The sequence below is a fragment of the Mus musculus genome, chromosome 13, assembly GCF_000001635.26.
Source record: "Mus musculus strain C57BL/6J chromosome 13, GRCm38.p6 C57BL/6J".
In the NCBI taxonomy this organism is placed as follows: Eukaryota; Metazoa; Chordata; class Mammalia; order Rodentia; family Muridae; genus Mus; species Mus musculus.
Window position 1 is genome coordinate 14,014,054 of NC_000079.6, and position 27,396 is coordinate 14,041,449.

At 43.0% G+C, this 27,396-nt stretch overlaps 1 protein-coding gene across 10 annotated transcripts in view; it reads right to left on the reverse strand.

Moving 5' to 3' along the window:
- Tbce (tubulin-specific chaperone E) overlaps positions 1-25,597 on the reverse strand; it is a 41,704-nt gene extending 16,107 nt beyond the window's left edge. For 5 of the 10 annotated variants that reach the window (XR_003950480.1, XR_003950481.1, XR_873135.3 and 2 more), the window contains exons 1-5: positions 25,485-25,597; positions 15,223-15,353; positions 13,645-13,729; positions 5,649-5,834; positions 682-770 (exon numbers count right to left, since the gene is read on the reverse strand). Coding sequence is in view for 2 of the 10 variants with exons in the window: in NM_178337.3 (NP_848027.1) it covers positions 682-770; positions 5,649-5,834; positions 13,645-13,729; positions 15,223-15,322 (460 nt within the window). In the remaining 8 variants the exon portion in view is untranslated. Of the gene's footprint in view, positions 1-681; positions 771-5,648; positions 5,835-13,644; positions 13,730-15,222; positions 15,354-25,484 lie in introns of those variants that run through there. The other 5 variants (NR_130788.1, NM_178337.3, XM_006516773.4 and 2 more) reach the window with 4 other exon arrangements.
- Between the last annotated feature and the right edge of the window lie 1,799 nt (positions 25,598-27,396).

The following is a 27,396-nucleotide window of genomic DNA, read 5'->3' on the forward strand; positions in this document are numbered from 1 at the left end:
CAGGATAACAGTATGAGACACTATCTCAAAACCGTTCACTAGAAACTTCCACAAACATGGAGAGCCTGCTGTACCTGTCCAGGGCTCTGGCTGGAAAGGAACCAATCTCAGGAGGGAACAGGTGGGGAGCTCCACAAGGAGCAGGGGGTGAGGGGGACAATCACAATCTGCAAACCTACACTTGCCAACTTGTCACATGCCATATCCATGCAGCTCTCGCAGCCTGACTGGGTAGCTTTCTTCACACTTGAAGAACAGCTGATGAAACCTGGGCATCCCACCTGCACTGAGGGGTGACCAGAGACCAATACAACAGGGGGATGCCAACCAACTCTGTCCCCTGTCTCTGTTTGTAGGGGGCCCACCTACAAACTTCTACTCTAAGAGCTAAGCATGGAGACTCATACTGTAATACCAGCACTTGGAGACGCTCAGTTAGAACTATTATGAGTTCAAGGCCACCTTCAGATACATAGTGAGTTCAAGGCTAGCATGAACTACAGCGTAAGACCCGATCTGAAAAAAGTAAAAAGCCCCTCCCAGTACCAGAAAACGGTATTATAACATTTTTTACTCTCATGAGCCATACCTGTAGGCAAAAGGGTCTGGGAACTTATGCAACATAAATGGGACCAATGGTGTCTGGTACAGTGCCAAATTCCAAAATTAGTTTAAGGATACTGGGGCAGGCTTCAGCAATTCTTCCTTGTTCACCAGCATGGCTCACGGCACAGTTCCAGAGGGAAATGTCCTGCAGTGCTCTCAGCTGACTGTGTGAAAAACAGAGTTCACATGTACATGTGAGTCATATGATACCCACTGGCCTTTTAAAACCTTATAAAAGAAACACCAAAGATATACAAATGCTAGTACCCACTGCACACATTAAGGTGCAAAGCATTACAAAAAAGGAGAATGAAATGAAGCATCACAAACACTAGAGGCAGCTGTAGTCACTGCCCCTCTCTTACAACACCCTGCTCTCCTCCCCTCCCAGCCAACTCTCCGATCACAGCTACTACAGACTTAATCCTGACTATAACACTCTGTGTCTCCAGTTACTGTTTTACGGTATACATGAAATGATGTGACATTCTGCTATAAGGATTCTCCTGTGACTTCCTGCCTCTAAAGGATACTGTTTAGCACATTACACTTAGAGCTCTAGAACACTTGTCTTCATACCTCATAGTGTTTTACTATATGACTAGATCCCAATAAAGTTACTAATTTGTTGACTGACAGTTGGCAGTTTCCCAAATCCTGGCACCGAGACAGAGCCTCTCTAGGGATGTGCCTATCCTCAGCACTGTGCATGCAGAGTTTTCCTCTGTTTCTACCTGTCCAGGATCTGTGTCCTCTGCTTGACAGAAGAGGCAATGTCCTGGAATTCAAAATCCAGACGTGGGCTACCAAGGTTCAAGGTCCAATTCTTCTACCTCCTTTGGTACCAAGCACGTTCACTGATCTTGGTGCCGCAGACTTCACTATGGCAAAGTGCTTTGCTTTACTTTAATTGCAGCACCTTTAGTCACAATAACCAAAAGGTAGAAACAGTGCAGAAAAAACCGAACGTGACATCACACTGAGAAACAGAGGCTGGCCTTAAGAACGAAGAAATTCTGACAACCCATAAATGGAAAGACCTTGAAGATGTTACTCTAAGCACAACGATCAGACAAGGGGCGGGGCAGGGGTGGGGGGGAGGCTGGGGGTAGACACAAATATTGCACAATCCCACCTGGTGATCCTAGAACAGACAAAGCAACAGGTAAAAAGAACAATGGCTGCCAGGAGCTGGGAGGAGCTAGGGAAGCAGTGTTTACAGGGCATGGGATTCCAGTTTGGAGTGATGGGAAGCTCTGGGGACTGGTTTACACGATGTTGAGTTAACACTGCTAACTGGTTTTATAGGTATATTCTACAGTAATTTTTAAAACACAACAAATAACTTGGTGAATTAGTATTTACAAAGATCTCAAAATACCACTTAGCACACAATGGTCTAATTAATATTTGTAAAAATTAACAGAAAACTGACAACATTGAAGAATAAACATGAGAGCTAAATGCAGGGGAACGATAATTACAATCATCAGGAACCGTTATAGGGCAAAGGCTCTCATACTTGATCATCAGGCCCTGAGAGTTTCAGGGATGCTTCATGGTGTCAAGGTGAAAGCCAGTACTTCCCAGTTCCAACTTTTGGGTGTGGTTAGGACCAAACAGCTTCATAATGACGTAGGTGCTGCCAACTTAGTACCCCAGAAAACTGTATGATTTCCCAGACTCCAAGATTAATCAGGTTGAAAACCACTGTGTCCATATTCTGTCCACCACAATTTTCAATTACTTGCTATTTATTTATTCATTTATTCATTTATTTATTTATTTAAAATGGGGGTCTCGTGTAGCCTAAGCTGGCCTTGCTTCTGCCTCCACCTCCCAAGTGCTGGGATTACAAGCATGTGGCATCACGCCCAGTAAATTCCTTGATTTTGTTTGTTTGTTTGTTTGTTTGTTTTTCGAGACAGGGTTTCTCTGTAGACCAGACTGGCTTTGAACTCAGAAATCCACCTGTGTCTGCCTCCAGAGTGCTGAGATTAAAGGTGTGCGCCACCACACCCAGCAAATCCTTGATTTTTAACACAACGGTCCATATCAGTTTCAGAAACATAAAATCACTGAAAGGAACTGTGAATGTTCATTTATAAAACTGTCAAAAACTGCAGACCAGTAGTTTATACTGACAGAAGTCACTGTTTCTAGGCCAGGTATGGTAGTACTTTAGTCCTAGTACTTGGGAGGTTGAGGCAGGAGGGTAGATAGATAGGTCACTCAGTGGATAAAAGCACTTGGACCTGAGTTCAATCCCTGATACCAATGTCTACAAAAAGCAATAGGAAAAGACTTATGTCTCTAATCCCAGCACTCCTATGATGAGGTGGAAGGCAGAAAAAGACAATCACTAAGCTCCAAGGCTACTAGCATGGAATACCTTGCCTCAACAATAGGGAAGGAGAACCAACTGCAAAACGTTTCCTGGTCACACTCATATTGTGACACGAACATGCTGCCCTCATACACATGTACACAGGGTAAGAGAGTGCACGGTGCACACCTTTCATCTCAGCCACTGGAGCTGGGAGGCTGATTGCAGGTGGATCGCTGAGTTTGAGGCCAGCCTGGTCTACAGAACAAGTTCTAGGACAGCCAGGGATACACAGAGAAACCTTGTCTAGAAAACAAAACAAAACAAACAAAAAAATTCAAGGCTAGCCTGGACTATATTAAATCTATTTTTGAATAATAAAAAGAATTAAAAGAATTTTTGTTTTGTTTTGTTTTGTTTTTTGTTTTTTTCGAGACAGGGCTTCTCTGTATAGTCCTGGCTGTCCTGGAGCTCACACTGTAGAGCAGGTTGGCCTTGAACTCAGAAATCCACCTGCCTCTGCCTCCCAAGTGCTGGGATTAAGAATTTTTTACTTGAGTTGCTATTTCCCTGTACAGTTTAAAGTGTCCCATGCTGGCCATCCTTGGCACCAAGCTTGGGAGCCAGTTCTCTCCAGAGGTATCAATCCAAAGCCAGCGCCAGGAAAGCCAGGAGACATGGGCTCTTAGTTGCTTCTCTTGTCTTTATTGTGCTTGTCTTAGGATATAAATGCAGAGCTGGTCAGCTACATGTTAATAAAGAGGAAGGACAATGCCTGTGAGGAATTTTCTCAACTATATCATTTGTAGTGGGTAGGCCTAGTTCTAATCCAGATTTTGAAGTGGGAAGATCCACCTTTAATCTGGGCCACGCCTGCTGACAGTCTATATAAAGGACATGGAGGACGGAAGCTTGTCCTATTTGCCTGCTTGCCTTCACTCTTGCTGGCAAGTCCATTACTTCACTGATATTATAAACCTCCTTCATCAGGATTTGGGCATTTACTGAACGTCAGCTGAGACATTCAGACTCCTAGACTGAAATACTACTGAATTCTTGGACTTTCCCTTGGTAGACAGCCATTGATAGACTAGCAGAGCTAAACTCTTGTAAGCCATTCTAATAAATACCCACTCTCGTATATATACACGTATGTACACACACACACACACACACACACACACACACAAACACACACGTATATCTTAGGGTTTCTATTGCTGCAATTAAACACCATGACCAAAGGCAAGTTGGGGAGGAAAAGGGTTTATTCATCTTACATTTCCACATTGCTGTTTATCACCAAAGAAAGAACAGCAACTCAAACAGGAGGCAGTGGCTAATACAGAGGCTATGGAGGGGTAGGACATGGCTTCCTCAGCCTGCTCTCTTATAGAACCCAGGGCCATCAGCCCAGGGCCAGCACCACCTACAATAGGCTGAACCCTCACCCACTTATCAGTAACTGTCAAAATGCCTTACAGCTTATCTCATGGCCCTTCTTCTCTGATGACTCTAGTTTATGTCAATTTGACAGAAAAAGCAAGCCAGTATGTATATATCTTTTCATTCATTCATTCATTCTATATGTTCTGTTCCTCTAGAGAATCCTAATACAGACATGTTCAGTTACTGAGGATTGCATTACCCATAATCCTAGTCATTGCTCACTAGACTGACATCTTAGTATCACAGAGAAGCAGAAGGGAACCTGGAATGTTAAACACAGAGCGGTGACTCCAAGGGAACGAAGGAGGCTGGGAGCAGATTGCTTAGTAGCCTGGGGACCTTTGTTCTCTAAGGTTAGAGATTCTTCTGGTACTGGAGCTTCCCAGAGAACCTTATCATACATTTGTCCTCCATCTGATCTTCATTAAGTTTACTTGTACACACAGGATTGAGTTCATTATGAACAGGAAAGTTCCACCAAATTGTGCTCTATTTAAACAGGCCTAAAATAAATCACTAATATCAAACTCCTGAAGATTGAACCAACACAGGCTACTTACGGAGTTGAACCAAACTTCCTCTTAAGGATCATCAACTCTGCTGGCTGTGGAGGTTGCAAACCACACCCACTTCACTCCACCAAAAGCAGAGATCAGAACAACTTTGTGGAGTCAGTTCTCTCTCCATTCTTAAATGGGTTCTGGGCTCAAACCCATGTCATTAGGCTTACATAGCAGGCACCGTTAGCCTCTTCGCTACCTTGGCAGCTCTTCCTCCTCCCCCTCTTTTTTTTGTTTGTTTGTTTTTCAAGACAGGGTTTCTCTGTGTAGCCCTGGCTGTCCTGGAACTCACTCTGTAGACCAGGCTGGCCTCGAACTCAGAAATCCGCCTGCCTCTGCCTCCTGAGTGCTGGGATTATAGGCGTGCGCCACCACTGCCCCACTTTTTTTTTTTCTTCTTTAAAGTATAAGATTTCATGTAGCCCAGGCTGGCCCTAAATTGGCTACATAACCAAGAATTGATTATTGATTACTCCTTGATCCTCCCACTTCCCCTTCCCAAGTGCTTTCCATAGTTATCAGTATGAATGAGCCACCACACTCAGCTAACTGAGTGTTCAATTTCCCCAGATAATCAGTGCTGTGTTCTCCACATTTTAAGCCACTAAGGAAAGAAGGTGAACCAATATGAAAGCAAGGTTGCACGCATCGATCAGCACACAGTCTGGTGACTCTGACAGCAGGCAGCCAGCATCAGCTCTATTTACCTCTGCTTCTTTGTAATATGTTCAAAACCAATAGTTTGCACTTGTTTACTTCCAACTTTTAAGGAACACGAATTTTCATCATCATCAGGTCCATCTTCGAGCACATAGCGCTTCTTAAGGGCAGTAAGGAAGTCATCTCCGAAATTAACTTTGCTTGGACGAACAAAAGAGCCTCCTGTTGGGTGCCTGGGCAGGAAGAGAAATGAGCATCATCTGCTACTGAGCACGGTGAAAGACGCCTGCAATCCCAGATATGTGGGAGGCTGAGGCAGGCTTCAGACCTGACAAGGCTCTAAAACAAATCCAAGGCTAGTGAAACTATCTTTAAAAGTATGACCATAGCTAAGTGTTAAGAGTGCTTGCCTAGTCTTAACAAAGCTCTAGGTTTAATATATAGTACCACAAGAAAAGAAAAGGAAAGGAAAGGATGTCTACAAAAAAACCAAAAAGCAAACAAACAAACAAAAAAACCCCTATAAAACATGGTATCTTAGTGACTTTTAAATAGTTCTGAAGAATAGAAAATTACTGGCCTCTTGTGAAAACATGAATTTTTTACCTCGGAGCCCACCCCCTCCCATCTAGAGATTGTTCCCAGAACACTCCTAAACTTTTCACCCCAAAACTCCTCACCCTAAAGTTCGAACCCTCCCAACTAAAAACTGTTCCAAGAACATTTTTGAGATAAAGGCCTCCTGGAACAACCTCAAAATGAACCAGGTACTCCTTAGTTACGTAGATTCCTTGATAGGACATGACTCCTTAGTTACGTAGATTCCTTTGGCAGAACTCCCTAGTGATGTAAACTTGTACTTTCCCTGCCCAGTTCTCCCCCTTTGAGTTTTACTATATAAGCCTGTGAAAAATTTTTGCTGACCGTCGAGACTCCTCTACCCTGTGCAAAGGTGTATGAGTTTCGACCCCAGAGCTCTGTGTGCTTTCTGTTGCTGCTTTATTTCGACCCCAGAGCTCTGGTCTGTGTGCTTTCATGTTGTTGCTACTTTATTAAATCTTGCCTTCTACATTTTATATATGGTCTCAGTGTCTTCTTGGGTACGCGGCTGTCCCGGGACTTAAGTGTCTGAGGGAGGGTCTCCCTTCGGGGGTCTTTCATTTGGTGCATTGGCCGGGAAACAGCGCGACCACCCAGAGGTCCTAGACCCACTTAGAGGTAAGATTCTTTGTTCTGTTTTGGTCTGATGTCTGTGTTCTGATGTCTGTGTTCTGTTTCTAAGTCTGGTGCGATCGCAGTTTCAGTTTTGCGGACGCTCAGTGAGACCGCGCTCCGAGAGGGAGTGCGGGGTGGATAAGGATAGACGTGTCCAGGTGTCCACCGTCCGTTCACCCTGGGAGACGTCCCAGGAGGAACAGGGGAGGATCAGGGACGCCTGGTGGACCCCTTTGAAGGCCAAGAGACCATTTGGGGTTGCGAGATCGTGGGTTAGAGTCCCACCTCGTGCCCAGTTGCGAGATCGTGGGTTCGAGTCCCACCTCGCGTTTTGTTGCGAGATCGTGGGTTCGAGTCCCACCTCGTGCAGAGGGTCTCAATCGGCCGGCCTTGGAGAGGCCATCTGATTCTTCTGGTTTCTTTTTTGTCTTAGTCTCGTGTCCGCTCTTGTTGTGACTACTGTTTTTCTAAAAATGGGACAATCTGTGTTCACTCCCCTTTCTCTGACTCTGGAGCATTGGAAGGAGGTGCGGGTCAGAGCCCACAACCAGTCGGTGGAGGTCAGAAAGGGTCAGTGGCAGACCTTTTGCGCCTCCGAGTGGCCAACGTTTGGAGTAGGCTGGCCACCTAAGGGTGCTTTTGACTTGTCACTAATCACCGCTGTCAGGCAAATTGTTTTTCAGGAGGAAGGGAGTCGATGTGAAATCCGACCCCGTCAGGCTTCTTTTTCTCTGTTGCTATCTTGTTTTTGTTTGTGGTTTTTATCATGAGACACAGACACTGTACGTCGGAGATAAAGTGGGATCCCTCCCTGTCTATATGTCTGTGTGTGTCTTTTTTGTCTCTTTGTGTTCGGACTTGGACTGATGACTGACGACTGTTTTTAAGTTATGCCTTCTGAAATAAGCCTAAAAATCCTGTCAGATCCCTATGCTGACCACTTCCTTTCAGATCCTCAGCTGCCCTGCCTCCCACTCCAACTCCAGAGAGCAGCCAGCGGGTCACAGTGGTCCCGCCCATGGACCTGGAGCCTAGAGAAAAATGAGCTCAAAAATCCGGAGCAAATGAGGAGTGGTCCCTGAGAAGTCAGTGGCCCTGGATGTTGTGGCTGCTGAAAAAAAAAAAAAGAAGAGGAGGCTGTTCGAGTAGCCGGCCAAGAGCACCGCAGGTTCCTAGGCAGCTTCTCATTCCCCTGTCCCTCCCATCCCGTCTCTTGTTAACAGAAAAACTGCTTTCACTTTAAGATAAGTGCCGGTTGCAGCCAGCTGTGAGAGCTGCACTCCCGTCTCTGCTCTAAAGTTCCCTCTTCTCAGAAGGTGGCACCACCCTGAGTTGCTGGCAGTGAGTCTGTTCCAGGTTCCAGTGAGGGAGGCATCCGCCCACTTGGGGCTTCTGTCCAAGGTAAGGAGCACCTGTGAGTCTAACTGCCAGGCTCTGATGGGGGTCTCGTCTCTGTGGGACTAGAAAGTGTCCCAACAATCTGACCAAGGTAACAGAAAGTTACAAAAGATAAGAAAAATAAAATGTTGGCCACAAAAGTCAGGAAAACTAGAAAACTTAGATAGTACCTGGCAACAAAAGAAAGCTTTTGGCTAAAGATCAACGTGTATACTGTAAAGAAAATGAGCACTGGGTGAGAGACTGCCCCAACAAAAAGAAGAGGAGCCCCCCTCATGACCAAACCCTTCACCTGTTCGTGGCTAAAAGTAAAGAGATAACAAAAGGGGTGCTAATACAGAAGCTGAGTCCTTAGAAGAGTCCGGTGGCCTACCTGTTGAAGCAGCTAGAAAAAGAGACTGTGTTTCATACTCCTCCACTGACCAGTGCAAAACAAGCTAAAAAAGTTCCTGGGCACTGCGGGCTTTTGCAGATTGTGGATTCCAGTTTTGCTGAGTTAAAGAGATAAACAGCCCTTCGTATAAAGAAAAAAAAAAAGGAACAATCTTAGATGGCCTTAAATGCTCTTGAGACTGCCCTGATGTTATCCCCAGCTTTGGGACTCCTAGATGTGACTGAGAACAAAGGTATTGCCAAAGAAGTTCTTACTCAGAGATTGGGACCCTGAAAAAGACCTGTGGCATACTTGTAAAAAATTAGACCTGGTGGCTGTAAGATGGCCTGCTTGTCTGCACATAGTGGCTTCTGGTCAAGGACGCAGATAAATTGACTCTGAGACAAAACTTGGCACATGTCACATTATCCAACCGTCCCCCTGACCGATGGACACATTGTCAGAGCTTTTTGTTGACTGAACGAGTGACTTTCGCTCCCCCTGCTATCCTCAATCTCACTACTGCCTGAGACTTCACCTACTCATCATTGTGCTGACATTCTGGCAGAAGGAACTCATACTCGAGATGATCTGAAGGATCAGATCAGCCTTGGCCTGAGAGTTTGAACTGGTACACGGATGGCAGTAGCCTGGAGGTTAAAGGTAAGCGGAAGGCGGGGACAGCAGTGCAGTGATGGACAGAAAGCAAGTGATCTAGGCCAGCAGCCTCCCTAAAGAGACTTCAGCCCAGAAAGCTAAACTTGTGGCTTTAATACAAGCTCTATATATACAGACAAAGAGAGCTGTTGACATCTGCAGAGAAAGACCTAAGATGCTGTGGCTAAAAAAAAAAATCAGGTGGCAAATCTAACCGCCCAGGCATCCTAAAGAGCAATGATCCTGACAGTCTGAAGACTATCAAGTTATAGACAAATTAAGACTGGTAAAAAAAAACCCTGTATAAAATAGTAAAAACTGAAGAAAGAAAACTAGTTCTCTCATGAAAAGACAGACCTGACATCTACTGAAAAATAGACTTTACTGGAAAAAATATGTGTATGAATACCTTCTAGTTTTTGTGAACGTTCTCAAGATGGATAAAAGCTTTTCCTTGTAAAACTGAGACTGCTCAGATAGTCATCAAGAAGATTATTAAAAATTTTCCAAGGTTCGGAGTGCCAAAAGCAATAGTGTCAGATAATGGTCCTGCCTTTGTTGCCCAGGTAAGTCAGGGTGTGGCCAAGTATTTAGAGGTCAAATAAAAATTGTATTATGTGTACAGACCTCAGAACTCAGGACAGATAGAAATACTGAATAAAACTCTAAACAGACCTTGACAAAATTAATCCTGGAGACTGGCACAGACTTACTTGGTACTCCTTCCCCTTGCCCTATTTAGAACTGAGAATACTCCCTCTTGATTCGGTTTTACTCTTTTTGAGATCCTTTATGGGGCTCCTGTGCCCATCACTGTCTTAAATGATGTGTTTAAACCTATGTTGTTATAATAATGATCTATATGTTAAGTTAAAAGGCTTGCAGGTGGTGCAGAAAGAAGTCTGGTCACAACTGGCTACAGTGAACGAGCCAGGTACCCCAAGGACAACTCACCAGTTCCAGCCAGAGATCTGATCTACGTACACCTGCGTCATGCTGAGACCCTCAAGCCTCACTAAAAGGGTCCCTGCCTAGTTCTGTTTACTAATCTGCCTTATTCTGTTTCTGTTCCCATGTTAAAGATAGAGTAAATGCAGTATTCTCCACATAGAGATATAGACTTCTGAAATTCTAAGATTAGAATTACTTACAAGAAGAAGTGGGGAATGAAGAATAGAAAATTACTGGCCTCTTGTGAAAACATGAATTTTTTACCTCGGAGCCCACCCCCTCCCATCTAGAGATTGTTCCCAGAACACTCCTAAACTTTTCACCCCAAAACTCCTCACCCTAAAGTTCGAACCCTCCCAACTAAAAACTGTTCCAAGAACATTTTTGAGATAAAGGCCTCCTGGAACAACCTCAAAATGAACCAGGTACTCCTTAGTTACGTAGATTCCTTGATAGGACATGACTCCTTAGTTACGTAGATTCCTTTGGCAGAACTCCCTAGTGATGTAAACTTGTACTTTCCCTGCCCAGTTCTCCCCCTTTGAGTTTTACTATATAAGCCTGTGAAAAATTTTTGCTGACCGTCGAGACTCCTCTACCCTGTGCAAAGGTGTATGAGTTTCGACCCCAGAGCTCTGTGTGCTTTCTGTTGCTGCTTTATTTCGACCCCAGAGCTCTGGTCTGTGTGCTTTCATGTTGTTGCTACTTTATTAAATCTTGCCTTCTACATTTTATATATGGTCTCAGTGTCTTCTTGGGTACGCGGCTGTCCCGGGACTTAAGTGTCTGAGGGAGGGTCTCCCTTCGGGGGTCTTTCAGTTCTATATGCTAAAATAAAATATAAATAAAAATGTACTGAAGAAGATTTTATAATCTCTGCAAGGGATCATAAAGTTTCTGAGCTTATACAAGCATGTGAAATTCCTACAGACAGAAGATATGAATAGATAATTCACATGAAAGAGAACAAAAATATTAGATCTATGGGGAAAATTCTACCTGCCTAATGATTAAGAAGTATAATTTTTTTCTACATCTGGAGATAGAGGCAGGGTATCTCTGTGAGTTCAAGACCAACCTAATCTACAGAGCAAGTTACAGGACAGTCAGTGATACACTGTGTTGAAACAAAACAAAACAAAACAACCAAAAAAGCTAAGAAGAAACTTTTTTCATAAACAAATGCTAAAAAGTTTTTTTTTTGGGGGGGGGGTTTGTTTTGTCTTTTTTGTTTTGTCGAGACAGGGTTTCTCTGTATAGCCCAGGCTGTCCTTGGAACTCACTCTGTAGACCAGGCTGGCCTCGAACACAGAAATCCGCCTGCTTCTGTCTCCCGAGTGCTGGGATTAAAGGTGTGCGCCACCACCGCCTGGCTGCTAAAAAGATTTTTAAAGAAATGCTGGAGGTAGAGGGATGGATGGGATGAGAATTAGAAAGAAAGAGAGGGGGAGAGGGAGGGAAAGGGGAGGGCTAAGTGCTGGGCTGCAGAGATGGCTCAGTGTGCCAGTAAAGTACTTCTTGTATAGCCTGTGACCTCAGCTCAACCCCAGGAACCCATTTACACGTAGAAGACGAGAACTGACTCCATAAAGTTTTCTTCATCCTCCACATGCAGAGATACATAAGCACACACACATATACATCATGTATACACAAAATTAAGAAAAATCAAACTAAAATGCTAATGTTTACATGTAAAGTATCCAAACTAGAAAAGAGAAATTTTATTTTTCAAACATTGCAATCTAAAATACACATAAAATAAAAATTAATAAATTATTTTAAAAATAAAATAAAATTTAAAAACTAAGGTTGAATTTAAGAAAATACATTTTGCCGGGTGTGATGATTCATGTCTTCTACCCCAGCACTCAGGAGGCAGTGAGCTCAAGTTAAAGGCCATCCTAGTCTACATAGCAAGTTCTACGCCAGCCAAGACTACATGGTGGATGGAGCCTTGTCTACACACAAACAGAGAAACAAAACTATTTAAGATGAAAGAGGAGAGAACACTGCAAATCTCAAATAGTGGATGTGCCTGCTGGGTAGCCTGAGGACTAGTATCCACATAAAGATGGCCACCGCTGACACAGCACTAGGAGAGCTTTCCCCGGGCTTACACACACACACATGAACATTTAGGATAAAAATACATTTGTGGCTTTTTTTTCGCTCTAATGCTGTTATATTACTTAGCCCAACTGCCTTGAACATGAGGCCATCCTGCCTCTGCCTCCGCCTTTGCTCTGTAGTTCTAGATTACATGCACTTAGCCTCAATACACACTTCTTACAGCAATGGCAATGAGTTAGTCAAAAGGAGATGTTTATTACTTTTGGTCCTAGGCAGATGGAGAGTGTGGAACTGTGTGAGGGAGCTGCAAAGTGCTATGCATGCTATAAATCAAAGATCTTAATCTGCGGTGAAACCTTACCAGCAGGTTTCTCAGCAAACCAAACAGTCTAGTAAATGATTAAAAAAAAAAAAAAAAAAAGCTAGCCAGATACATGCCCATCAGCAACAGATTTCCAGAAGATACACTGATTTTAACAGTGAATTAGACAGAAATCATTAATAGTCTAGAGTAATATCAATATGCTACAGAGAAATGCAAATTCTGAACCTAGGAGGAAAATGGATTAGTGTCCTCATCCTACTAGCACCTAGTGCTCAGAACCTGTGACACATAAAAAGAAACCAAAAGACCGGTATAGTGAAATTTAATCTTAATACTCAGGTGGCAGAGAGAGATCTCTGTAAGTTTGAGGCTAGCCTGTTCTACATAATGAGTTCCAGGCCAGCCGGGAACTATACAGTGAGATCCAATCCAAAAAAGAAGGAAGAAACCAAGGGCTAGCCAAGGCATGGTGGTGTATAGCAATCACCCCAGAACTTGAGAAATAGAGGCAGGAGGATCTCAATTTCCGAACCAGCCTTAGCTGTACATCAAGTTAGAGGCAAGCTTATACAATATGACTAAAACAAAAAGGGGGATAGAGTGGGAAAGGGTTCAGTGAGCAAGAGTACTGCTGTCCAAACATTAGGACTCGAGTTGGTATCCCCAGCACCATGCAAGCTACATAAACCTATCACCTCAGCACTAGGGGAATGGAGGAGAGCTAAGAGTTCCACATGTTTGCCTGCCAACCAGTCTAACCAAAACAGTAGCTCTAGGTTCAGTGAGAGACACTGTCTTAAGAGAATTCAGCAGAAAGCAAAAGACAACACTCCTCTGGCCTCTTGTCAGGGGCAGGCACTTGTCCATGACTGTAACTGCCTGCTTCTACCACCTCAGTGCAAGGATTAAAGACATGCGGCACAATGCCAGGCTGAAGGAGCTTTCTAACCATTCCATATGCTACACTGACTACTCACAGTCCAACAATGTCCTCTCCAGCCCTACTAGTCATAATTACCTAGGACCTTGTCAAGTCATAAGAAATGTTTACCTGCATTTAAAATACATAGTACCTTCGTGGCTCCCGTCATGCTTTCCTCTCTCAGGATTGTCCCACTCAACTCCTAACCAGAGTCCTAGCAAAAGAAAAAATAAGAACAAGTGACAAAAGATGACAGAGGGATGCTATATTCTCCTGCAAGCACACACATTTGTAACAGAAGCTGCACCACACACAGGTGGAGGAGGGAATGTCTCAGGAATCTCCTGGGAACCCCAATTAAACAATGCAATAATACAATATGTGGACTAAAAAGCTACCAAAACCCCAGAAAACGTGAACAGCTAAACTAACTCTCTCTCTCTTTCCCTCTCTCTCTCTCTCTCTCTCTCTCTCTCTGTTGAACTGACCACTTCATAAACTGGCTAATGTCAGATCATAACTCAAAACTATAATCATAACTCATAACTATAATCAACACATGATTAAAATGGCAAATTCTACCCTAAATATCTGTAACTACCACCACAACAAAAAGTCTGAGGGAGGAAAAATTGAAGATGAAATACAGGTAATTTCAGTCCAAAAAATGCAAGAGAAAAATGCCCTCAAAGAAAAAGATTGTCCCAGATAGAAACCTGCAAGGAGGCAGGAGGCTCTGATCCCTGGGTAAGATTATAGCAGAATGGGCAGTAGAGCTGCCAGCCCCATGGGCATGAAGTCTGAAAAATGGAAGCCATCCAGCAACTGACTAGGGATGAGTATGAGAATGCAGGTTCCTAAGAAGGACAGAAGTGTCTGACCGACCCCTGGAAATGGAGTTACAGAAGTTTATGAGCCACTTGATGTAGATGTTAGGACTGATCTCAGGTCTCCTACAGGGACAGGAAATACTCTTAACTGCTGAGCCCTTGCCTTGTGCTTTTGAGACAGGGTCTCTCAGTGGTACCTGAGGCTCAATCCCTAGGTTCTACATGGTGGGAGAAACAACTTCAACAAGTATCATGGAAAGTGTACACACATACAAACACAAATAATAAAAACAAACAAAAACATTGTTGGGATTTTTGTAGGGAAAAAACTGAAACTAAATATTTGACCACTGATAAATTTTAAGTTTTAATAAAATTCTCTCAATACATAAATAGAGGAAGTCTAGTCTTTTTTCTTCATCTTCTTCTTCTTCCTTTTTTGAGACATGGCTTTTGTAGTTCTGGCTGGCCTAGAACTCAACTCTTTCTTTATTTCATTTGTATTGGACAACGACTACAATATTCCAAGATGTGTATGCATGATGTGAAAAACTAAAATTTGGGGTGAAATTAGTCAACAAGTCCTATACATATATAATGCAATGACCCCAAATAAAACTATGTGTCTGCAAGTTGGCTGGCACAGTACTCAAAATTGATTTTTTATTTTATATATTTCTTTATTGGAGACCGTGCCGCTCCAGCTGGTTTGGAACTTGCCATGTAGAAAAGGCTGGCTTAGAACTCAGAGATCTACCTGCCTCTGCTTCAGAGTGCTGGGACTGAAGGCATGTGTGACCACACCCAGTTCAACATTGGTATGATAAACACTACTAAGATGTTTACATAGAAGTGATGGAAGATTTCTATAGCTTACCTGCCACAGGAGGAACAGCACCACAAAAGCGCACTGTTGCATATTCTCCATTAACTTCAACTCTTCTACCAATGACATCTAATGGCAAAATGTCACTCATTATAAGATAGCAGGAATCCACAATAGGAGATCTAGGGAGGAGAAAAAGAAAAACCAATAAGAACTTAATTAGCAAAAATTGTAGTCTAGGCTGGCCTCAAGCTCTTAAACTACATATAGCAAATTCTTCCTTCTGCTCAAGTGCTGGAATAACAGATATTAACCACCACACCCAGCCAAAGTTTCGCATCCCATTTAGGGGCTGAATAAAATGGCTTACTATGTAAGGTGCCTGTTATACACAAATGAAAACCTGGGTTTAGATCCCCAGAAAAAGCTAAATGTGACAGACAGTATACACCTATAATTACAGAGTTGGGAAGAGGAAACAGGAGGATTCTTGCAGCTTATTGGCTAATCAGTTTTGCCAACAGGTGAGTTCCATGTTTAGTGATTATCCCTGTCTCAAAAAGCAAAACGGAGAGTGATAGAGTAAGACAGAGTAGACCTCTGGCCCCCATGTGGACACATGTGAATGCACGCACACCTGTATATGCATGCATGCATGCATGCGTGCATGCATACACACACACACACACACACACACACACACACACACACACACACACACACACACACACACACACACACGTGTACACACATACTAAAGAACAATGAACCTGGAGATCTAGCTGAGTTGGTCTGTGCTTGCCTAGCACCCACAAAGCAGAGAGGCTCATGCCTTTAATCCTAGCAGTCAGAAGCCAGCCTGAGATACCTGACCCTAGCTCAGGAAAAGAGTAACAAAAAATGAATAACTCAAAATTTGAGGTATGATGATATATTATGGTTAATATCTCTTTTTTTTTTTTTCTTTTTCTTTAAAACATGTAACCCAGCCCAGGCTAGCCTCAATCTCACTATGTAGTTAAGGGATGGGTATTAAAATCCACTTAAGTGCTAGGATTACAGACACCTGCCACTATGCCCAGCTTATTCTGGAGGCGAGATCTCTCATATAAGCAAACCTTGAATGCCTGATCCTCCTGTCCCAGCTTCCAAAGTGATGGCATTACAAACGTGCCACATGCTCAGCTTGGTTATGACTTCCTTCAAACTTTAGTCTTTTGGGAGTAAGCACTGAGATAGCTGGATTGCTAAATGCCTTGTTTTAGATATACCAGTAGCAGTGTAAGTAATCCATAGAATGAAAGAGGGGCAGAGACCAGAAGCAATGAGGAGTTTGTACCGGCTAGTTTTGTGTCAACTTGACACAGCTGGAGTTATCACCGAGAAAGGAGCTTCAGTTGAGGAAATGTCTCCATGAGATACAACTGTAAGGCATTTTCTCAATTAGTGATCAAAGGCCCCTTGTGGGTGGGACCATCTCTGGGCTGGTAGTCTTGGCTCTATAAGAGAGCAGGCTGAGCAAGCCAGTAACATCCCTCCATGGCCACTGCATCAGCTCCTGCTTTCTGACCTGCTTGAGTTCCAGTCCTGACTTCCTTGGTGATGCACAGCAACATGGAAGTGTAAGCTGAATAAACCCTTTCCTCCCCAACTTGCTTCTTGGTCATGATGTTTGTGCAGGAATAGAAACCCTGACTAAGACAGAGTTTATTAAGTTAAACACTAGAATCAACATTTGGGAGAATAATTAGATAAAAATGGTGAAGCAGAACGTAAGGATCCTTGTGTTTAGGGCCCAAAAATCCCAAACCACCCAAGCACTCACAAAAGTTCAGCAAAGCAAGCTCTTTAGTTGAAGTAGGCCCCAAGAACTGACTAGTCAGGGACAACAGCACAGACTCGGGAGCTGTCTGCATCCTTAAAATGTTCATCTTAGTAAGAATTTAAACAGAGGACAAAAACATATTGGTCTCAGGCTGCTATGATTGATCAGGATCACAGCTCCAGAGCTGAACTGTGACTCCAACCCAGAATGTCATGGAGTTTTTAAACCCAAAATCCACAAATATCTGTGCCAAGATTACAGTAACATGTCCTCATCAATCAGGATTTAGGAATACGGGATTTCCTTAGGAATATGTGTTTGGTTAGGTTATTCAACTGTGATGGGGCAACCTGCCTAGCATTAATGTCTCAACTTGCCAGCCAGGACATCAGTTACCCAAGTTTATGTCTCTTTCTGCCAAGCAGGGTATCAGTTACCCAGGGAGGTCTTGGGAACTTAAACTTTATTTGACCCTTATCCAAAATGGAAGTTTTATTCAACATGGCTTCAGTTTGGTTCCTTCTTCAACCTGATCAGTTCGCTGGGTTTTGCCTTAGGTAGATCAGTGGTACTCTAAAGTACTGCAACGTCGAAGATACGAAACCCTGTGCTACAATGGAATTTTCAGCAATAAAAAGCAAATGAAATCATCACAGAGCCCAACACACGGGGGAAGTAAAAGCAGCTTAGATAATTTGGGGAGACTGAACAGCTAGTAGGAACCAGCCTGGGCTACTTATGTGTTAGGAAACAGATATATACACTTGCCAAGGCAGTGTCCTGCTTGTAAGAAGATTGTGCTGTGAAGCAAAGTTCTAGTCCCTGAGTAAGACGCCAGTAGAACTCCATTCCTAGAATTCCACAAATGGGAGAGCAAGGAGTTATCTTGCCAGAAACTCACAGCTTCTTGTTATTAGTCTGGGATTGCTTACCAAAGAGAATATGCATTTAATTTTTTGATAGCTAATATCAAATACACTTTTATAATGGTTGTTCCAATGTACAGTCCTATCAGGAGAATATGGGATATGAACTCTTGTATCCTAACAACTTTGCCTACAAAGAACATCCACAAAGTTTTACCAGTGTATGCATTTTGTTTGTTTTGTTGTTTATGGTGGAGATCAAATCCAAGACCTGAGGCATCCTAGGCAAGTGCTCTAGTCCTGAGAGATCTGTAAACCGTGTATTTTATCCAGTGATAATGGAAGATGAGCATCTGCTCAGGTTCCCTTTCTCTGAACTACGCACTTACATATCTTGCTCACTTTTCCTTTTGTTTTAGCAGGCTTTGTTGTTGTTGTTGAGTGAGTGAGTATGTTTTGCATGTGTGTGCATATGCATTAAATACATATTCTATTATAAAGTATAAGTTGACTTCAGCAAATTTCAAAGAAAAACACCAGAAAATAGTTCTAACTAATAACTTTATTGTTAAGACAGTCACAACACTCTCTTCTCTCTCTCTTCTCTCTCTCTCTTTCTCTCTCTCTCTCTCTATATATATATATATTAAAAAAAAACTAAGTGCTGAGATGATCTAAGAAGCTTGCTGGAAATCAGCAACTTAAAGATTATAAGAAATATTGCTCACAGGATAAAAATTGTAAATAGATTTGAATAAAGAATATATAGTAAGTTATAAGTTAATCGTTATAAGAAAAATAAAATAATGTATCTTTTAAACAAGTGGCTGGAGAAAAGTGAAAAGAGAAAATTAATTAAAAAGAAAAAAATCCAACCCCTGCAAAGGGCAAGTACTAAATGCTTGGCTGAAGAGATGACTGAATAGACAAAGTACTTGCCATGCAAGCTTGTACACAAGATTTTGGATTCCCAGACCCCATCTAAGTGCTGGGTTTGTGTGGCAGCCACTCACAATCCCAGTATCTTGGGAAGCAGAGAATGGCTCCTTTTTAACAAGCCAGCTAGCTGTATTAACAGGAAGCTGTGAGCTCCAGGTTCTGCAAGAAATACTGTACTGCCTCAAAAAATAAAATAGAAGAGATCAAGGAACATACCCAACATCAACTTCATGCCTCCACATGCATACATGTGCACATGCATCTATCTGTGCCACAAATATGCCCTACCCTGTATGTACAAACATGCAAATAGTCACGCAAATAAAATACAACATATTAGACGTTGTAGGTCACTGGCAGACACTGTAAACATGTATATTATGGTAGAAAAACCTAAATACCTTCAATCCACAGTTACAACTTCCTACTGAAAGCCAGACACTTTTCTAGGTACTAAGGGCAGAGCAGGAAAATATCTGCCTTCTGGAAGCATCTATCCTTTTGGTGAGAAACACAATATACCAGATAACTGGGTACATCACATGATACAAAGAAAGGGATAAACAACAGGACAAGAAGAACAGTAGCTCTGTTAAAGATGGAAGATGGCCAAGAAAGATATTACTCCAAAACGCAGGGGAAGAGGTGAGACACTGAACTATGACCATACAGACCATTCAGGCAAAGAAACTGAAAATCTTATTATCTTAGAAGTTACAATGTGTTTGAGGGTAGATAATGGTGCAATTAAAAAGTCAGCAATCAGCCAAACAGTGGTGGAACACGCCTTTAAGCACTTGGGAGGCAGAGGCAGGTGGATTTCTGAGTTCGAGGCCAGCCTGGTGGTCTATAGAGTGAGTTCCAGGACAGTCAGGCCTACACAGAGAAACCCTGTCTCTAAAAAATAAATAAATAAATAAAATAAATATATATATACACACACACATATATATATATATTTATGTAGAGAGAGAGAGAGAGATCAGCAATTGGCAGATCAAGGATGATGCAGGGCCAGGTCAGTTAGGACTCTGCAGAGTAAAACCGCAAAGGAATGAGATTATCTTACTTTCTTAAAACGATTCCTGTAGATTCTGTGATGCTAACTGACAAGAAGAAACTGTGACTAGTAGTTAGGGACAGTAATCTTATGAGAGACACTGCTATTTTTTTTAAACAGGTGAGTGTTGTTGAGAAATGGCTTGATGATTTGGACATATTTTGACTGTCAGAGAATTAGCTGTTATGAATACACAAAAATGCTGAGTCATAATGACTCTGAAGGTTTGGGCTGAACAAGTGTCTCAGTAGACAACTGAGATAAATACAATAGGCCAGTAAGTCACATGGCAAAGTCCTGCCAGACCCACAGGCTTATAATTGCAACTACTCTGGGGCTGAGGTAGGAAAATCAAATATTAAAGATCAGCACAGACAAGACCCTACCATGGCTGGGGGTAGAGTTTAGTGGTAGAGCAGTAACCTAGTATAAGGGAGGCCCCAGGACAAGAAAAGGAAAGGAAAGGAAAGGAAAGGAAAGGAAAGGAAAGGAAAGGAAAGGAAAGGAAAGGAAAGGAAAGGGAAAAAGAAAAAGAAGAGGAGGAAGAAAGGAGAAAACGACTAATTCTCTTTAGGGGAGTAATAGGAAGTGTACTAGTTTCGCATCAATTTGCTTTCTGTGGTCTCCTTTAACAAAAGCAAGTCAAAAGCCATTCTGGGGAGACTGATGACACTGGTAACCAAAGGTGGAGTAGGTATTGCCTTCAATATTAAAAGAAGCCAACTTCTAGCGAATCTGATTCTTTTACACTGTGACCCAATTATGAACAAAGAAAAAGTCCCCTTCATGGAACAACACAGAACACCACACTCCTCCTCAATGATGCACTGAAAATGAATCTGATTACAAATGAGGTGGATGAGGTAGGGGTAGCAATTCAGAAACCCTGCAGCAGGAAATAAACAAGGAGGAAATGGTCTGGCATGACGGACTCCAGTGGTCTCAAGGCCACTGTGGAAGAACTTTCTCTAAATCAGGGCAGATCTGGATCAGTACCTTAAACCTCTGAATATTTTTATAGACCCTAATAAAAACTATGATTTATAAAATTGTCTGCATTGGGCTGTGGTGGCCCACATCTTTAAGCCCAGAACTCTAGAGGCAGAGAGGGGAAGTTCCAAACCAACTTGGTCTACACACTAAGCTTCCAAACAGCCAGGACTATATAAAGATACCTCTAAAACCAAACCAAAACAAACAAAAGTTCCAGGTAGTGTTTACAACATCACCCGTAACATGAGTACATAGAAAAATTAAAACTAGGGCTGGAGAGATGGCTCAGTGGTTAAGACAACTAGCTACTCCTCCAGTGAACCCAGGTTCAAAACCCTGCATTCACATGGCAGCCCAAGACTATTTGTAACTCCAGTCTCAGGAGATCCAATGCCCTGTTCTGGCCTCCTGGTGCACTGCATACATGTGGTGCACATACATACCTTATATATAAAATACCCATACAGATAAAATAAAAATTAATCTTAAAAAAGAAAATTTAAAAGTAATGACATATGGGGCTGGAGAGATGGCTCAGCGGTTAAGAGCACTGACTGCTCTTCCAGAGATCCTGAGTTCAAATCCCAGCAACCACATGGTGGCTCACAACCATCCGTAACAATATCTGGCGCCCTCTTCTGGAGTGTCTGAAGACAGCTACAGTGTACTTACATATAATAAATAAATTTAAAAAGTAATGACATAAAAAGATAGTAGAAAACCTCAATGGATAGTGGACCTGGCTAACTTTCACACCAGACAAGAGAGCAGTCTTCTTATTAGCATTTATAGACCCTGTTGTCTCAACAAGCCTGTTTCTTTGGGGATGACTAAATCACACCCTAATCTTGGATTCAACTACAGCTCACAGACCAATCCCCAAATGGTAGTAAACTCTGTAAAAAATGTTATTCTGGGTCGGGCGGTGGTGGCGCACGCCTTTAATCCCAGCACTCGGGAGGCAGAGGCAGGCGGATTTCTGAGTTCAAGGCCAGCCTGGTCTACAGAGTGATTTCCAGGACAGGCAGGGATACACAGAGAAACCCTGTCTGGAAAAAAACCAAAAACCAAAAACCAAAAAAAAAAAAAACAAAAAACCTGTTATTCTGAAGGCGTGGTGAATCACAAATGTAGTCTCAGCACTCTGAGGCTGGAGGATTGCCACGGGTTCAAGGTCATCCTGCTCTAAATGTGAGTTCTGCTTCTAACAGTGAATCCTTGTTTTAAAAATTCGTAAATTTATTGATTGCCAGACTTGCTGGCTAGTACACTGAGAGGCTAAAGCAAAGCAAAAGTGTTGATGATAGTTTGAGGCCAGCCTCAGATTATTTCCCAAACCGCCTTGGATTACAGAATGAGACCCTCTCTCAAAAAGAAAAAAGAATTCTGAAATCCTGCCCGGAGAGATCTGGTCTCCCAGGAGAGCTGTTACTCCTTAGTTCACAGACGAGGCGAACACTTTTGCTGCAATAACTGCCAAAGAGGGAACTGCCAGGAGATCCGAGAGCTCAGGAACCACAAAACAAGATCCTTCTGGTCTCCATCTGCACCGGGAAGTTAGCCCTGTGGCACAGCTCTCCAGGACCAAATACCTAAACATAGTAACAGCAATCTACAGCAAACCAGTAGCCAGCATCAAACTAAATGGAGAGAAACTTGAAGCAATCCCACTAAAACCAGGGACGAGACAAGGCTGCCCACTCTCTCCCTACCTACTCAATATAGTATTCAAAGTCCTAGCCAGAGCAATTAATCCACAAAAGGAGGTCAAAGGGACACAATTTGGAAATGAAGAAGTCAAAATATCACTACTTGCAGATGATATGAGACTATATATAAGTGACCCCCAAAATTCCACCAGAGAACTCCTAAACTTCCTCTACTCGAAGGATAAACAGGATGAGGAAAAAAAAATAGGGAAACAACACCCTTCACAATAGTCACAAATAATATAGAATACCTTGGTGTGACGCTAAACAAACAAGTGAAAGGTCTGTATAACTGAAGATCTCAGAAGATGGAAAGATCTCCTATGTGCGTGGATTGGCAGGATTGATATAGTAAAAATGGCTATCTTGCAGAAAGCAATCTATAGATTCAATGCAATCCCCATCGAAATTCCAAATCAATTCTTTATAGAGTTAGAAAGAACAATTTGCAAATTCATTTGGAATAACCAAAAATCCAGGATATTGAAATAACAATAAAAGAACTTCTGGGGGAATCACCATCCATGGCCTCACGCTGTACTACAGAGCAATAGTGGTAAAAAGTGCATAGTATTAGTACTGAGACAGGCAGGAAGAGCAAAGGAATAGAATTGAAGACCTGTGGGAAGCCACATGTGCCGTTGCTGAGTGGCACTGACTACTGCTGGCCACCACGCATAAGATTGGACAAACAACCAACGTGTACATATGCAGTAAAGTTTTTTGCAAAGACACTGCCTGGCCCGGGCATGATAATGAGGTTCTGTAAGGTACTGAGAGTATAACCAATTAGATGTGAGACATGCAAATGAGGTATGATAATGAGGTTCTGTAAGGTACTGAGAGAGAGGAGCCAATCAGATGAGGAACATGCAAATGAGGCTTAGTGCATAACCAATCCGGGTGTGAGACACGCCTCTCCTAGGCCTATAAAAGCAGCACCAGTTCTGGGCTCGGGGTCTTTTCGCCTCTACAATCAATCTCTCCCAATAAACGTGTGCAGAAGGATCCTGTTGTAACATCATTCTTCCTGGCCAGTCGAGCACGCGCAAGAAAGACCCAGAAATGAACCCACACACCTATGGTCACTTGATCTTTGACAAAGGAGCTAAAACCATTCAGTGGGAAAAAGACAGCATTTTCAACAAATGCTGCTGGTTCAATTAGTGGTTGACATGTAGAAGAATGCAAATTGATCTATTCTTACCTCCCTGTACAAAGCTCAAGTCCAAGTGGATCAAGGACCTTCATATAAAACCAGATAAACTTAATCTAGTAGAAGAGAAAGTGGGAAAGAGCCTCGAACACATGGGCACAGGGGAAATTTTCCTGAACAGAACACCAATGACTCAAGCTCTAAGATCAACAATTAACAAAAGTGACCTCATAAAACCGAAAAGCTTCTGAAGGCAAAGGACACTGCCATCAGGACACAACGGCAACCTACATATCAGGAAAAGATCTTTATCAATCCTATATCTGATAGAAGGCTAATATCTAATATATACAAGGAACTCAAGAAGTTAGACTCCAGAGAACCAAATAACCCTATTAGAAATGGGGTACAGAGCTAAAGAAAGAATTCTCAATTGAGGAATCCTGAATGCCCAGGAAGCGCCTAAAGAAATGTTCAACATCCTTAGTCATAGGGAAATCAAATCAAAATGACCCTGAGATTCCACCTCACACCAGTCAGAATGGCTAAGATCAAAAACTCAGGTGACAGCAGATGTGGAGAAAGAGGAACACACATTTTCATTGTTTGTGAGACTGCAAGTTGGTACAACCACTCTGGAAATCAGTCTAGAGGTTTGTAAGAAAATTGGACATAGTACTATTTGAGGACCCAGTTATACTACTCCTGGGCATATACACAAAAGATGCTCCAACATATAACAAGGACACATGCTCCACTCTGTTCATTGCAGCCTTATTTATAATAGCCAGAAGCTGGAAAGAACTCAGATGTCCTTCAACAGAGAAACTGATACAGAAAATGAGGTACATTTACACAATGGGGTACTACTCAGCTATTAAAACAATGACTTCATGAAATTCTTAGGCAAGTGAATGAACTAGAAAATATCCTGAGTGAGATAAGTCAGTCACTAAGGTGGATGGCAAGAAGTGTGCAGACTGTAGCCTGATATAGCTGTTTCTAGAGAGGCGCTTCCAGAGCCTAACAAATACAGAGGCAGCTGCTAGCAGCCAACCATTGAACTGAGCACAAGATCCCTAACGGAGGAGTTAGAGAAAAAAAGACTGATGGAGCTGAAGGGGTTTGCAACGCACAGGAAGAACAATATCAACCAACCAGACCCTGCAGAGCTCCCAGGAACTAAACCATCAACCAAAGAGTACACATGAAGGGACTCATGGTTCCAGCCCCATATGTAGCAAAGGATGGCCTTGTTGAACATCAATGGGAGGTGAGGTCCTTGGCCCTGTGAAGGCTCGATGCCCCAGTGTAGGCGACTGCCAGGGCGGCGAGGTGGGAGTGGACGGGTGGGTGGGGAGCACCCTCAAAGAAGCAGGGGAAGGAAGGATGAAATAGAGGGATTCCGGAGGGGAAACCGGGAAAGGGGATAACATTTTAAATGTAAATAAAATATCCCCCTCAAAAAAAGGGAAAAAAATCTGAATACTCCTCTCTGCCCTCCCACCACCCTCCACCGCTGTCCACCAGAAACGTCAAAAGGAAGAGATGGCAGCATCACTTGAGACCCACGCCCAGATGTTAACGGGGGAGGGGTGGGGAGGATCCAGAAGGCGCTTGGCGCAGGCGCACTAGCCTTCCGCTGGGTCAGCCCACAATGGGGCCCAGCCGACCGGAGAAGTCTCGGAGCAGAAAGCACACACTCAGGCAACCCAGCCCCATTGGGCAGCTCGCCACCTCAGCTCCACGACCTTACGAAGCTCACCTTCCCTCTGCCGGTCTGTCAGCACCCAGAGACCCTCACGCAATCAGCGACGAAGCTTTCGGCTCTAGGCGGAAGTATCTGGAGACCGGAAGTCCCACCTCCGCAGAGGAAGTGATGAAAACCACTTTAGCCCTTCCAAACGCGAACCCTATTGTCGCGAAGTGCTGGTAAGGTAGACACCGGAACTGCAACCCCGAAGGACTGTGGGACCAGTCGATTTTGCGTACTGTAGTTGATTCAAGACGCGAACTAAAAGTTCATAGCTGGGCGTGATGGCTCATGGCAATTACAATCAGCACTGGGAAGGTCGAGGCAAGAGAGATGGGAGGAGCGGAGGGGGGTTCATATCTAAAAAACAAAAATGTTTCATGCTTATGGGCACTAAATCACCGTAGGGAGTTCATAGTTACATAGAAAGGTGTAGTGTTGATCCCTCCAGAACTGGAAAGAAAAAGTTAACCAGCTAAGGCATGAGGGAGAACAAGAGTAAACGCAATGTTTTAAGTAAGTCACCACTTTAAACAAGACGTTCCTATGAATCGAGTGTTTTGGTTTATTTTTAGATGTTAAAAAGCCAGTAACTATTTCATTGAAAACAAATTTAAGATGCTATGTATATAAGCATATCGCAATGTGACCCCTCATATTGCTATACCTGAAGCTGGCAAAAACTTACTTGGAAGAGCTCCGGCTTTGCTGGATCCAAGTCAGTTTGACCAGACAGCACCACGAAAACAGTAATAAAAGAGTGCTGTAATTCAATCCAAGAGGAATTGCACAACTCTGCTGGGAGACATAATTAATTATAAATCTGTTTTATTGCACAGCAGTGAACGAGAACCCTGTAGTGAATCTGTTGTCAGTGGTTAATGAAAGATGAAATAAGCTGCCAGAACCTTTCCTGTTTGAAACCGTCTCAGTAGTCATAGAACATGACTCACTCTTGCCTGGAGGGGCTAAGCTACTATTGTCATTTGGCAAGTCTCCAATAGAAACACAGACCTTCAGATGGGAGCGTTTTTCAAGGACAACATTTCATGAAGGTGCTGCTGCTGATTGTTTTGAGACAAAGTCTCACGTATCCTAGGCTGGCCTCAAAACTTGCCAAAGTCAAGCTGGGCGTGGTGACGCCCACCTTTAATCCCAGCACTCGGGAGGGAGAGGCAGGCGGATTTCTGTCACCTAACTACCAAAGTCAAGATTGGTCTTAATTCCTTAATATCCTGCCTCCATCTACCAAGTGCTAAAATCACAGGCTTGGCCCACCATGCCAATATCTCCACATTTATTGTAACTTCATGCTTTTCAAGGAAGTGTTGATACAAAACACATGCTAGAAAAGAGATAGGCTATTCTGAACCAAATTTAAGTGATCTTGGCCCAGAAACGTTTACTGAGTTTACCCTGAATGACTTACTGTAGAAGAGATCATTTGAATTTTTATACTTTTACACAAGAACACATTCCTCTATATCTCCCAAGTTCTCCCTACCTTCTACTTCCCGTGATTATTTTGTTCCCCCTTCTAAGTTGGACTGAAGCATCCTTACTTTGGCTGGCCTTCTTCTCGAGCTTCATATAGTCTGTGAGGAGGAATATTGCTAGCTTTGCATGTGTGAGTCTTTAGGTTTTATCCTTAGAACTGTCAAGAATGATGATGGTGGTGATGAAGAGGAGGAGGAAGAGGAAAGATACCTACTATTGACCCTTGGCATGACAGGCACATACATGCATACTCACATACAGAGGTACCCATACAAATAAGTACACAGAAGAACATTCTAGTAGCTTGAGGTATGGGCAGGTGCAAGGGGCTATTGCCAGAGCCAGAGCTGCTGGTTAAGCCTGATCAAGATGACAACCTCCCAAAAGCACCGAGACTTCGTGGCAGAGTCCATGGGGGAAAAGCCAG